Source organism: Chelonia mydas, chromosome 3, assembly GCF_015237465.2.
Source record: "Chelonia mydas isolate rCheMyd1 chromosome 3, rCheMyd1.pri.v2, whole genome shotgun sequence".
Classification (NCBI taxonomy): Eukaryota; Metazoa; Chordata; order Testudines; family Cheloniidae; genus Chelonia; species Chelonia mydas.
Genome location: NC_057851.1, coordinates 107280714 through 107295499, shown reverse-complemented (window position 1 = coordinate 107295499; position 14786 = coordinate 107280714). Strand labels below are relative to the sequence as shown.

The 14786-nt window shown below is 43.8% G+C and overlaps 1 protein-coding gene across 3 annotated transcripts in view; it reads right to left on the bottom strand.

Annotated features, from left to right (window-relative positions):
• Nucleotides 1–14786, bottom strand: part of GRM1 (glutamate metabotropic receptor 1) — a 251247-nt gene that overhangs the window by 65768 nt on the left and 170693 nt on the right. For all 3 annotated transcript variants that reach the window (XM_043543088.1, XM_037894932.2, XM_007056263.3), the window contains exon 6: nt 1303–1471. In XM_043543088.1, coding sequence (XP_043399023.1) covers nt 1303–1471 — 169 coding nt within the window. The remainder of the gene's footprint in view (nt 1–1302; nt 1472–14786) is intronic.

The following is a 14786-nucleotide window of genomic DNA, read 5'->3' as shown; positions in this document are numbered from 1 at the left end:
TTCATATACACACACATATATACATGCACACAAAAAACTCTTCTTTAGGAATGGATAGTATCTTTAGAGGTCAATGAATGTTGATGATGTACCTCCAAATGGTTTGTATGTTTTATGAAGCCTTTGCTAAAATTCTAACGTAGATGCATCAGGCTGGTCAGAAGGGAGAAGGCAAGTGTGCTTATTTACACATTTTGAATTTAATTAGAAATGGGAAGCTGTTTTGGGAGGGTGGCTTTCCTCAATGGGAGCATCTTGCCCTAATTGTGCCCATATTATTATGATACTGCTTAAACTTGTCTTTATGCCACCTGGACATGGCAGGTGGCAAATTACTTGTAACTGGATAGAAGTGCTATTATTTGGTAAATAGATAGAGATTTTATTTGTGTTTCTACACCTCCTGTGGTAAGCATAGGGTACAAACAGATAAAGATCTTTTTTCTTTCAGGTGCTGTTGACAGGACAAAAATTTTATTCCTGCAGTGCACACCACTTTAAAAATCAGCCCCCTGAGAGAACTGCAGTTATAGTAAGTACTGAGTAATGACAAAAATAATCGTGTTGTTCTTACTGTTACATTTTACAGCAGCGGCACAAGCCTAAATTTGATTCTGTTTCTATAGCACGAGGACTGTCTGAATAACTGTAGAATTTTCAAGAAGTATAAACCCCCAAAAATACACTCACATGCTGGTATTTGCATAGATTGGGTACAGTGGAACCCCTGAGTTATGAACCCCGGCGTTATGAACTGACTAGTCAACCACACACCTCATTTGGAACTGGAAGTACTCAATCAGGCAGCAGCAGAAACAAAGGGGGGGGTGGGGGGAGGCAAATACAGTACAGTACTGTGTTAAATTAAACTACTAAAAATAAAGGGAAAGCAGCATAATAAAGTTTCAAAGCTGTATTAAGTCAATGTTCAGTTGTAAACTTTTGGAAGAACAGCCATAAAGTTTTGTTCAGAGTTACGAACAACCTCCATTCCTGAGGTTTTCGTAAATCTGAGATTCTACTATACTTGATTTGAACATATAGACACAGAAGCACATGTGCTAGTACATTTTTGCACATGAAATAGGCATTGACTTCTTGTAAATGTTGACCTATGAGTCTTCATATAGTCTTGCCTTCTTATACACTTATTATAACTGAAAAGCAAAGAAATTCCAAGCCAGATGTTTTCTTCAATCTGTTTGCTCAAACCTGGTGAAAAAAGTGAAGGCCTGTTATTCATCTCTCATTAATATAGATCTTCCTGGATACATAATATAGAGAAAAGCACCTGAGACGTACCTTAATTTGACCCTTCAAACAAGGTTCACTGCACACTGATCGAACCATTCCACTTTTGTTCATCTGAATCCTGTAATCATCAATATTCAACACCCCTTCATGCCAGGTTCCAATGAGTACATAATCATAACTGTTGGGCTCTATGTACTGCAGATTCATGATGTCATACCTGGGAAGCGAAAGCAGAGAGAACAGTCGAGCCTCCTGGACACAAGTATTAAATCTGTTGATTCTCCTTCTTCATGGAAACCAGCTAATTCATGATTTCTTTTCCCAAAAACTCTAGAATCTTTGAGGAGCTACCAACTCCTTCATTATTCAGTATCACCAACCCCAAGATTTCAAAAATCTGAGCCAGACCCCCCAAAATCATGAGGATGGCTGAAAAAGAATGAGTTTTATAAAACTACAGGAACTCCTCGCTTAAAGTTGTCCTGGTTAACGTTGTTACGTTGCTGATCAATTAGGGAACATGCTAGTTTAAAGTTGAGCAATGCTCCACTCTTATGTTGTTTGGCTGCCTGCTTTCTCCACAGCAGGCAGCCTCCCTATGCTTCCCTGCCCCCACAGCATGACCCTCCCCCAGCAGACACTGTGGATCAGCACCTTTCCCCTCCTCCCCCCCGCCTCCTGCCCGTGGCAATCAGCTGGCTTGCCGTATTTAGGAGGCAGGAGGGAGGGGATAGGAGCGAGGACTCAGCATGCAGGCTCCCCCTCCCTCCCCTGCCTACTGCCCATGGCAATCAGCTGGCTTGCTGAGTTCAGGAGGGAGGGGAGGGAGGAGTGAGGAAGCAGCCTGCAAAGTAAAGAGGGATGAGGTGGGGGGGGGGGAGAAGAGGCGGGTCAAAGGTGGGGGCTTGGGGGAAGGGGTGGAGTGGGCAGGCTGAGGGTTGAGCCCCCCGCCCCTGGTGCTTGCAGAGTAAGGGAATCTTCCACTACTGCTGGGCAACGTGCTTCTCCTAGCCTACAGCACCTTCAGCCTCCTTGCCTGCCTCATTGTCTCCAGTGCCAGTGGGCTGTGCCTGTGTGGGGTAAGGCGGGGGAACCTCCCAACTATAGTACTCTACTGTATGTACAGTATGTTTGTAAACACACAGCATGTGCACACTACTCCCTCTCCCCCCCCCGCCCCCACGACAATTCACTGTTGCTTTATGGCCCAGCAGCCCTGCTCGGAAATACGGCTCTACAACCAAGTGCTTGCGAGGCCACCAGCTGCCTGCAAAACAGTGGTGGGTGGTGCACAGCAGAGGCCCTGTCTTGCTACAGAATAAATAATGTTTTATCTGCTCCCCCCCATTTGCTGGAGGGAGATACGAACACAGGGGGCAGCAACCTGCCCAAAGCAAGTTACAGGAATAGCATTCCAGCACCTGCTCCGCTGTAGCAAGGGGGAGAAGTGGCACAGAGATGCACAGAACTTGGCCCTGCTCCCATGAAAGTCTGTGAAACGCACAGGAGCCTTGCCATTCACTTTAATGCCAGGTGCATCTCTCTGCCCCTGCATGTACACAGCAGAGAGGGGCAGAGCCCTGCAGAAAATGTTATTTTCCTCCTCTTACTACATTGGCTGCAATGCTGCCTGGGTGCTAAGTGCATGGTTACTAGGGGAGATACAGCAGGGACCATTTTTCCAGGGCACCCTAGAAGAGAGGCCTTTGGTCCTCCAGCAGGGCTCCTGTGAAAGTAAGAACCTGCAAGAATGTAAGAACCTCCATAACTAGTCCTAGCCTAAACCCACTGGGCTTCCAGTAAGGGAGCAGATTATCATGGAGAATGACATGGGTTTTCCAAATTCTTTCCCTTGCAATAGTTGACTGATGCTGCATGACCCCGGCCACTCCAGGCTGAAGGGAGTGAAGAGTAGCACATGCATGCATGTCCGGAGCAGCATCACCCAGCATCATGAGTCAAAAACGTCCAGCAAGTGATAGGGAAGTGCCTAGCAGTAGCAGTACCACTAGCAGAAAGAAAACCAGGAAAACCATTAATCTGGGTACTAAATTAGACATTTTAAAGTGTTTTGATACAGGCGAGCATGCAGTAGACATTGGCATTGCTCTAGGTCTTACTGTGAGAACACTTTGGAATAATGCCAACAAGATCAGGGCGAGTGCTCAGTGTGCAACACTGCTTAGTGCTACTACAATAAGTCAATCAAGAAGCAGTTTGCTGGAAAACATGGAGCGTCTTCTCTAACTGTGGATGGAGGACCAAAACCAGCGGAACATACCTCTGAATTTGCTAGTGATACAAGCTAAGGCAAAAAGTTTGTATGACAATTTGAAGAGAGAACAAGGTGAAGGATCACAGACAGAGAGACAGATGTTCACAGCATGTCGGGGATGGTTTGATCGGTTCAAGAGATGCTTCCACCTGCATAACATCAAGATGTCCGGTGAGGCAGCTAGTGCTGATACTGCAGCAGCTAAAAAATTCCCTGATTATCTCAAGAAAATAATTGAGGAAGGTGACTATTCCCCTAAACAAGTCTTCAATGTCGATGAAACAGGCCTGTACTGGAAGAGGATGCCTGAGCAGACTTACATTTCCCGAGAGGAGAAGACAGCACCCATATTTAAAGCAGTTAAAGACCATCTAACCTTGCTTTTAGGTGGTAATGCTGCTGGAGACTTGAACATGAAACCACTGACAGTGTGCCAATCTGAAACTCTACGTGCTCTCAAGGGATTTTCAAAGGAACACCTTCCAGTCATTTGGAGATCCGATAAGAAGGCATGGATAACTGGAGCTATTTTTTCAGAATGGCTGACTCTCTATGCCATCCCTGCGTGGAAGGAATACTGTGCCAAGGAAAATCTTGATTTCAAGATTTTATTGCTTTTTGATAATGCACCGGCTCATCCAATCACCCTGGACGACCTGTGAGAAAATGTCAAAGTTGTCTTTCTGCCACCTAACACCACATCACTGATCCAACCCATGGATCAAGTAGCCATTGCTGCATTTAAGGTGTATTATGTATGCCATACTTTTGACCAGCTCATCAGAGGCACCGATGGGGAAGGCAAACGTATGATTCAGCAATTTTGGCGTGACTACAACATCCTGAAGTGCATCAATAACATCGGTGATTCCTGGGCTGAAGTTACTCAGGCATGCATGAATGGTGTGTGGGAGAAGCTGTGGTCTGAATGTGTCAATGACTTAAAAGGATTTAAAGATGTTGTCCCAGCTATGAAGAAAGATATCCTCGGCTTGGTTTTGATGAGGTGGAAGAAGCCGGCATTACACAACTTCTGCAATCACACGGAGAAGAGCTAACCAATGAAGATCTGATGCAACTAGAGGTGACGAGAGCAATGGAAGAAGAGGGCCAAGAAGTAGAACCACCACCAACCCATCGAAATTTGACTGCCAAACATCTTTCTGAAGCTTTCCAAATGATTGAAGCTGGCTTGCAAATCCTGAGTGATGATGATCCTGACAGGGAATGCAGCTCCAAAGTGATTAGGGGGGTTGGTCATCTAATGACTTGCTATAAAAAAATTTACCAAGGAAAAAAAAAAGGAAAGCAAAACAATCTCTAGATGTGTTTTTTCGAGTTCAAAAAGTTCAGCAAGAGCAGCCAGACAATCCACCCTCTTCCACTCTCTGACTCCACCACCTCAACCAAGCTTCATACTCAGCAATGATCGCAGTATTAAATTGCTTGTTTAAAATTGTTTAAAATAATGCCTTTTGTCTGGCAAAAAAAAATTTCCCTGGAACCTAACTCCCACCATTTACTTTAATTCTTATGGGGAAATTGGATTCGCTTAACACCTTTTCACTTAAAGTTGCATTTTTCAGGAACATAACTACAACATTAAGTGAGGAGTTCCTGTAATACATTTTGGGGTTCTTTTTCTTTGCCTTCTGGATTCAGAATCTTTAGGGTTACATTTGGGTCATATTTTCAAACTTTTCTCTGTAACAATGAGGGCTAGAAATTTTATTTAATAAAAATGAAAGCTGTGATTCTCATGTAATCACTTGACTCCAGAAGCTGGGGCTTTAAATATTCCCACTAAATATTGAGAGACTTGTGATGAAATCACCAGAGTTGGCACCATTAATTTCTACTATTTACTGGTAGGTATTCTCCAAGGGCTAGATTGTGCCTTTCATGCACAACCCTCAGTAAGGTGGAGTGTCTAGCTGTGCTCTCCCAGGAGGAATTGTATCTCGGAGAATACGGTTCCTCAAAAGAAAATCTCCACTTGTTCTGGACGGGAAGTACTTTGCTAAAGCCTTTTTCAGGGTGCAACATATTGACCTCCCTTGCAGACATCCAGCCTCCAGTGACGTCTGGAGGAGAGGGAGTCCAGGCTCTGCCTACTTCCCATTTCTCCTCAGTTGCTAACTCCGAGCATATACCCTTTGTGTTCCTCCAGCACCTGGAGCTAAGATTTGTGTAGGCCTAATGTGACCATATGAAGGGGCAATAGTCAGTGACGAGGGGAAATCTTTACACCCACTAATTTCTTGTGTGGCCACATTAAGGCTAGTCACAATCTAGCCCTGCATAGGGCACTATGGTGTTATATATTCTGGAATCATCATCCAATTAATATATTCAAACCAAACAAACAAGAGTGACAAAAATTAACCAAAAACATTGATTTAACAATTAATATAAGGCAGCCTTGCAAGACGGTCAGGAAAATGTATCAGCCCAGACCCAAAAATCTACTTTCCCACCCCAGGCAAGTAGAACAGAATTTCCCAAGGCCGATATAAAGGAAGCATAAAAACACAGCTTCTGGAAACACTCAGCTACCCATCTTCACCCTCCACCATCACACCCTGTCATCCCTGTGTGCTGGGACTGATGTGTGAAAGTCTTTTATTGCTAACTGTTTTGCTCCTGCTTTCTCTCCCTGCCTGTAGTTTGTGCAAAGTGATGATTAACCGCCGTAATTTCATGGGGGGAAACAAGCGGGAGTGATGGAATGAACAGAGGAGAGCAGCATAAGGAGGAGGAACCACAAGTGAGGATGGATAGACAGGCTGGCTCTTGAGAGACGGGGAAGAAGATCATTGTGGGTGGCAGGCGGGGGAGTGTTTTGATCTAAGTGTATGTGTGTGTGCGGCGGGGGGGGGGGGGGGGAGGGGGCTGAGAAAAGGCTGCAACTGGAAATTGTGATTTGGACTGTAAATTGAGAAATATGTTCTGCTTTCTAAGACTGAGAGTCCCTGCCTTGGTTTTCTCTGTAGTTGTTTCAGTTCTCTCAGATTGATTCTTTACTTTCATATTGAGGTCACAATGTTTTATTCTGAAGTGTTACTAATGTATATGGGCTGGGGAATGAAGGGCACACAGGGGTCTGTGCCCTTAGTAACAGATAGGAATAGGTGGTTGGTTCTGGGTAAAGGGGTCATCACACCCAAATCTTTTTCTTTTCCCCTCAGAGGTTCAAATAAACAAAATATTGTTTGCTGGTTTAGAAAATGTCAGATACCTTTGCAGTTCCATGTGCACGAGCTTCTTGAACCTTTGCCTGCCTGCCTTTTGCTTTGCATATCTTTGGGGGTGTATGGCCTTTTCTAGAGACTTTTCAGAGAAGCTGGATCCATTATAACCGTGCTTATGTAGGACCTAATCCTGCAACTACATTTGCGTGGGCAGACTCATTTTCCAATACTGAGCCCCACGGAAGCCTGTGGGGCTCCATATGAGTGTGACACTCTGTACCCCAAAGTAGCACCCTGACACTCCAATATTTCTTAGGTAATCTACTTTGATCTGTACACTTATTACTTATAATCACTCAAAAACTATCTTGCTGTGGTTAATATATCTGTTTTATACTTTACCTAAAAACAGTGTGGCTTGAGTGAAGTGCTTGGAAAACCTTAGCTCAGTTAATAATAGCTGGTGCAGGTCAACTTTCCTCTGTAAAAGTGGTGGACTAGGTAATAAACTTACATTGGTCAGGCTTTTGACCAGGGCAGGATGCAAGGCTAGGGCCTGTGGGGAATTGGCTGGAGCCTCTCTCTTGTTGGTTTATGAGTGGCTGGCAAGAGCATTCATGTCACTTAGCGGGGGGCTTTCCTGCCCGTGAACGTTTGTGTGAGTGCAGGACCTGGAGAGGATTGCAGCGTGTCACATTATCACAGTGTGAGTGGGAGCCCAGGTTGGTGAGACAGAGGGCTCAGAAATACCCCAGTTCCAGGTTGCATACTGGGAACGCCCATCACAGTGGGCAGATCATGTACGGAGTGCTACTCACTTCAGGACAACTCTGTGTAGGTACAGAGGTCCATCTGGGCGGCTGCAGGATGAGAGCTTTGGTTGATAATTAAAAAGGAGTCTAGAAAAGGGACCCATTTCAAGGTAATCAGGAGGAAATTCCTCCCCACTTTCCTGTTCTTATAAAGGGAGAATATGAAAAAGGAATGCATTGTGCTGTTTGATAGCTTTGTGTATAAACTGTGCAGTACTTCATGAAGCAGTATCCTCAGGGTCCATTATAATGCAGATGTGATATACACGAGTATAAATGAGCATTAGTAGTTATCTCCTGCTAGAGAGCAGAACCTATTTGTTTCCTATTATGACCTTGAATTAGGCAGATGTACAATCATGTACACCGTATTGGAAAGTGAATCTGGGGGAGGGGGACAGAAGATCATTCAAGGCTCACATTGCCTTCATAGAACTTTGAGTCTACATGTGTTTTTTTTTTTAAGGCAAATAACCTATTACATGGCATAAACTAGCATTACTATATGCAACATCAATCAAGACTTAGCAAATGCTGAGATAAGATTTAAAGTTTCATCTTAACTTTTCCTCTTGTGCTTATGTTTCTAAGTGTCCTCCTTCATATCATTATTAGCCAGCTGTCAATGTATACAGTATGCAAACTGAAATCTCTTACAAAATCTTACACGTGAAAAGTTTTAGCAGTGCTTGCAGTTTTGAGACTGAGCTTGAAGTTTTAAGACATGAGATCTACCAGACATGCTGATAATTGGATAGGAAGTTTATTTCTTCTTCTTCTTTTCTTTTCATATATGCATGTACAAAAGTTCTGCTCTGAATACATGGAAATTAGGTTTGGGATATTGTTGAGTTGTTTCCCTCCGCTCACACATGCAGTATCAATGTTTGTCACAAACCTGTTTTAAAAAAATCTCAGTCAGCTGCGACAAAGCAGAGAAATTTTCAACCAAAAAGGCATTTGTTTGAGAAAGCTGTGAGCCATTGAAAAATTAGGGCAATTAAGGAAGTTGGATCTCATCCTTAACTATGGCAGCGCTAATGATACCTATTATAATATATTACATGCAGTAAACTACGTTAACACAATATTAAGGCTGCAAAGCCAAGTGTTAAAAAATGCTAAGACCAGAACACATTATTTGCTTGGCTCCCAATCCGGTGCACCATTCCTTGAGTCAAAGGGGAGATGGAGTGAGAGAAGTGGGGGGGGATAGCTCAGTGGTTTGAGCATTGGCCTGCTAAACCCACGTTTGTGAGCTCAATCCTTGAGGGGGCCATTTAGGGATCTGGGGAGTTGGGGATTGGTCCTGCTTTGAGCAGGGGGTTGGACTAGATGACCTCCTGAGGTCCCTTCCAACCCTGATATTCTATGATTCTAAGGGGGGAGGGACTGCTGCATTCTTGCCACTCTCCTACCCTCTCCCATTCTGGAGCTCTTGCTTTTGACTACCATTTCGAAGGCTCATGGGATGTACTCACTGCAGATGAAATTTTCAGAGATTTTCCCAGTAAATCCCCAATAATCTCTACTGAGCAAGTACAAGTGAGGCTTTTAACTTGACCAAGTCTGGATGGTTTTCCATGGAGACAGCAAAAGGCATTCTCTGACTCTGGCACTATCCTCTGACAGATCTCAAACACTGGCTGCCAAGCAGGGAAGCATGAGAGCTCTTCCAAGACAGAGGCGTTGGGACGGGGAGAGGAGGAATAGTTGAACCTGTTTTTCTCTATGCTCATTGTCAGAAAGGACCCAAACTTTTTCATTAAACCGTTTAAAAAATATGTTCAGTCTGAGGCAGAAAACAGGTCTAAGAAAATTTCAGACAAGTGGATAAAGTTGGACAGAGTTATAAGGAACTGAAAATAGAAAGTGTCAGGCAACCTGAACTATGGATGATGCTATCATCTCCGTCTGCAGTTACAATCAGTGATGGCTTAAAAAGATTTTGTAAATAAAATATAGCATAAATGTTAGTGTTCAAGGTAGGAACATTGTTCTTTTCTGTCTTGTAGGGGTTTATTTATTTCTTCATACAACAATACTGCAAACTAAAGCTGAAAAACCTTTTACTTGAATGACCAGAAATGCACTGACAGCTCACTTGATTTAGGCGGGCCACTCGCAAGCTAAGGGTTTTACAGCTTAATGTGTTACTTTGAGCTCAGTTGATAATGTGCTGGGAAATTCAACCACTGTATATTTGCTAACATAATAGTAAATATTGTTTGTTTTCTCTTGTTATATAAATAAATAAAATGATTAAACTTTAAAACATTACTCCAAAGAGGTCTGAGAATGGTTCCCATATTTGTGAAAATATTAAAATCTATTTTTTCCCCCAGGGACACAGTCTCCTCATCTATCCCGATAAAGCAAAAGGTCACAGAAAAGGCAGTCTGTTCTGTTCCAGTGCTCTTTGTTATATTTAATTGACAAAGTGTTGAATGCAGAATGGAGCTTTATATTTCATTAAGGTATGGAGACACTTTGGCATTGATAAAATGCTACTGTACATTCATCTATGCCACTCAAGGACTTTTGCTCTGTACTGTAGAAACACTGGGACATATTTTCAAAGTCAGGTATGCACTGTTGAAAGTGCAAATTTGCATAGGCTTAAATTCCTGGATGTATCCAAATGTCTGATACTTTTTATTTATTGATCTAAATTGCCTATCCCGTGAGCAATATACACTGGTACAAGTATGAAATATATAGAAAACTAAGGATAAAATCAAAAAATATTCTTGTCCATACTCATCAAGCCAAGCGTTAAAATATAAGTTACCAGCAAAAGAAAACCCACTCTCATCCAATCCATCCAAAGTCTAAACCTGTCCTACCAATAGAAACTGGGGTGAGGAGGGGAGGGGGAGACTAACCTTGAAATGGATCAAGGGGTGAAGGGAATGTGTTCCAGAGTCCAGAACCACTCATGGAAATATCCTGTCATAAACCCTCTCCTTTTTAAATTGAGGGCCGTAAACTGTAGCCCCTCTGCTGATCACTGCTGCAGCAGCATTGTGTGAGGAGAGAGGTGGTCTCTCTGGTAACCAAACAACGTAAGGACTAGCAGATCTAAACGAACACCAAAAACTAACTGGTAGCCAATACAAACTACACAGCACAGGTGTAGTATGTTCCCAGTGTTAAGAATTACTGAATAGACTGACAGTTACATTATGCATCAATTAAAGTTTCTAAACAGTCTAAGGGTGTAACTGTATTTGTCCAGGTATATTGACTTTGAGTATGTAAGGCAATTGCTGGCCCCTATCTCTTAAACTCTGGCCTAATCCACAGGTCTCTTTGGCTGAAGAAACCCAGACAAAAGACACAGCATAGGACTGATGAATGAGGTGATGGGATGGGGTGAGGAGTAACTGACCAATCTCTTTTGATTGTTCAAGCAGAGTTAAATATACCAAGTAGCACAAAGAACAAAAAGTGAAAAACCAAATGTCAGTTTTAATAACCTAAGGTGTTAGTAAGAGAAGCAAGAACTTTTTAAAGACATTTTATGATGACATTGGCTCTTGCAGACATTCTCTGAAGCCATCTGCCAAACTGTGAAGTCTCATTTCATTCAGAGCGCTCTCTTTGTACAATACCAGTTCTTTGACTCCATTGATCAAGCATACACAGAGCTTTAGTCTCCTCTCGCTCACATCAGTTTAACAACAGTGTTACTCTACTGACCTAAATGAAGTAACTTCTGATAGACACCAGTGTGAGTGCGAGGAGACTCAGACTCAAACTCACTGAGCTGAAACATTTCAGTACAAGTCACGCAACTGAATCATCCTATAATTACTCAGAAAAGCTTTGAGGCTGAAACCCCAATGGTAACTCAAACTCAGAAGTTCTGGCTTCCTCTCGCCAGAAACACTACAAAGGGTTACACATCCTACTGTGTGACAGACATCATCTTCCTTTCCAAATGCAAACAGATGGACATCGTACCAAAAGGACTGAAGGTAAAAAATCCATTACAATCTACATACCACACAGACTATGCTGACAGCTTGTGCCACACGCTCTCAAAGAAACTGCGGAATCACTTGATCAACATCCTCTACAGCAAACAGGGAAAGATTAAGAATGAGCTCTCAAAACTGGATACTCTCATAAAAAACCAACCTTCCACACAAACTTCCTCGTGGCTGGATTTTACTAAAACTAGACAAGCCATTTACAACACACACTTTGCTTCTCTACAAAAGAAAAAGGACACTAAACTTTCTAAACTACTACATGCTACAAGGGGCCACAGCAATGGTTCCCTCAACCCACCCAGCAATATTGTTAATCTATCCAACTATACTCTCAGCCCAGCAGAAGCAGCTGTCCTATCTCGGGGCCTCTCCTTCTGCCCCTCCACCCCCACGAACATGATACAGTTCTGTGGTGACCTAGAATCCTATTTTCGACGTCTCCAACTCAAGGAATATTTCCAAAATACCTCTGAACAACATACTAATCCACAGAGGCCTCCCGACCAACATTACAAAAAGAAGGATTCTAGGTGGACTCCTCCTGAAGGTCGAAACAGCAGACTGGACTTCTACATAGAGTGCTTCCGCCGACGTGCCCGGGCTGAAATTGTGGAAAAGCAGCATCACTTGCCCCATAACCTCAGCTGTGCGGAACACAATGCCATCCACAGCCTCAGAAACAACTCTGACATCATAATCAAAAAGGCTGACAAAGGAGGTGCTGTTGTCATCATGAATAGGTCGGAATATGAACAAGAGGCTGCTCGGCAGCTCTCCAACACCACTTTCTACAAGCCATTACCCTATGATCCCACTGAGAGTTACCAAAAGCAACTACAGCATTTGCTCAAGAAACTTCCTGAAAAAGCACAAGATCAAATCCGCACAGACACACCCCTGGAACCCCGACCTGGGATATTCTATCTACTACCCAAGATCCATAAACCTGGAAATCCTGGGCGCCCCATCATCTCAGGCATTGGCACCCTGACAGCAGGATTGTCTGGCTATGTAGACTCCCTCCTCAGGCCCTACGCTACCAGCACTCCCAGCTACCTTCGAGATACCACTGACTTCCTGAGGAAACTACAATCCATCGGTGATCTTCCTGATAACACCATCCTGGCCACTATGGATGTAGAAGCGCTCTACACCAACATTCCACACAAAGATGGACTACAAGCCGTCAAGAACACTATCCCCGATAATGTCACGGCTAACCTGGTGGCTGAACTTTGTGACTTTGTCCTTACCCATAACTATTTTACATTTGGGGACAATGTATACCTTCAGATCAGCGGCACTGTTATGGTTACCCGCATGGCCCCACAGTATGCCAACATTTTTATGGCTGATTTAGAACAACGCTTCCTCAGCTCTCGTCCCCTAACGCCCCTACTCTACTTGCGCTATATTGATGACATCTTCATCATCTGGACCCATGGAAAAAAAGCCCTTGAGGAATTCCACCATGATTTCAACAATTTCCATCCCACCATCAACCTCAGCCTGGTCCAGTCCACACAAGAGATCCACTTCCTGGACACTACAGTGCTAATAAACAATGGTCACATAAACACCACCCTATACCGGAAACCTACTGACCGCTATTCCTACCTACATGCCTCCAGCTTTCACCCTGACCACACCACACGATCCATCGTCTACAGCCAAGCTCTGCGATACAACCGCATTTGCTCCAATCCCTCAGACAGAGACAAACACCTACAAGATCTCTATCAAGCATTCTTACAACTACAATACCCACCTGCGGAAGTGAAGAAACAGATTGATAGAGCCAGAAGAGTTCCCAGAAGTCACCTACTACAGGACAGGCCTAACAAAGAAAATAACAGAACGCCACTAGCCGTCACCTTCAGCCCCCAACTAAAACCCCTCCAACGCATTATTAAGGATCTACAACCTATCCTGAAGGATGACCCAACACTCTCACAAATCTTGGGAGACAGGCCAGTCCTTGCCTACAGACAGCCCCCCAACCTGAAGCGAATACTCACCAACAACCACATACCACACAACAGAACCACTAACCCAGGAACCTATCCTTGCAACAAAGCCCGTTGCCAACTGTGCCCACATATCTATTCAGGGGACACCATCACAGGGCCTAATAACATCAGCCACACTATCAGAGGCTCGTTCACCTGCACATCCACCAATGTGATATATGCCATCATGTGCCAGCAATGCCCCTCTGCCATGTACATTGGTCAAACTGGACAGTCTCTACATAAAAGAATAAATGGACACAAATCAGATGTCAAGAATTATAACATTCATAAACCAGTCGGAGAACACTTCAATCTCTCTGGTCACGCAATCAGAGACATGAAGGTCGCTATCTTACAACAAAAAAACTTCAAATCCAGAGTCCAGCGAGAAACTGCTGAATTGGAATTCATTTGCAAATTGGATACTATTAATTTAGGCTTAAATAGAGACTGGGAGTGGCTAAGTCATTATGCAAGGTAGCCTATTTCCCCTTGTTTTTTCCTCCCCCCCCCCAGACGTTCTGGTTAAACTTGGATTTATGCTGGAAGTGGCCCACCTTGATTGCCATGCACAGTGTGGGGAGAGTGGTCAGTTTGGATGAGCTATTGCCAGCAGGAGAGTGAGTTTGTGTGTGGGGGGGGGGGGCGGGGGGTGAGAAAACCTGGATTTGTGCTGGAAATGGCCCACCTTGATTATCATGCACATTGTAGGGGGAGTGGTCACTTCGGATGAGCTATTACCAGCAGGAGAGTGAGTTTGTGTGAGTATGGGGGTGGGGGAGTGAGAAAACCTGGATTTGTGCTGGAAATGGCCCACTTTGATTTTCATGCAGGTTGTAGGGAGAGTGGTCACTTTGGATAGGCTATTACCAGCAGGAGAGTGAGTTTGTGTGTGTGGTTTTTGGAGGGGGGTGAGAGAACCTGGATTTCTGCAGGAAATGGCCCACATTGATTATCATATGCATTGTGAAGACAGTGGTCACTTTGGATGGGCTATTACCAGCAAGAGAGTGAGTTTGTTTGTGGGAGGGAGGAGGGTGAGAAAACCTGGATTTGTGCTGGAAATGGCCCAACTTGATGATCACTTTAGATAAGCTATTACCAGCAGGAGAGTGGGGTGGGAGGAGGCATTGTTTCATGGTGTCTGTGTATAAAATGTCTTGTGCGATTTCCACAGCATGCATCCGATGAAGTGAGCTGTAGCTCACGAAAGCTCATGCTCAAATAAATTGGTTAGTCTCTAA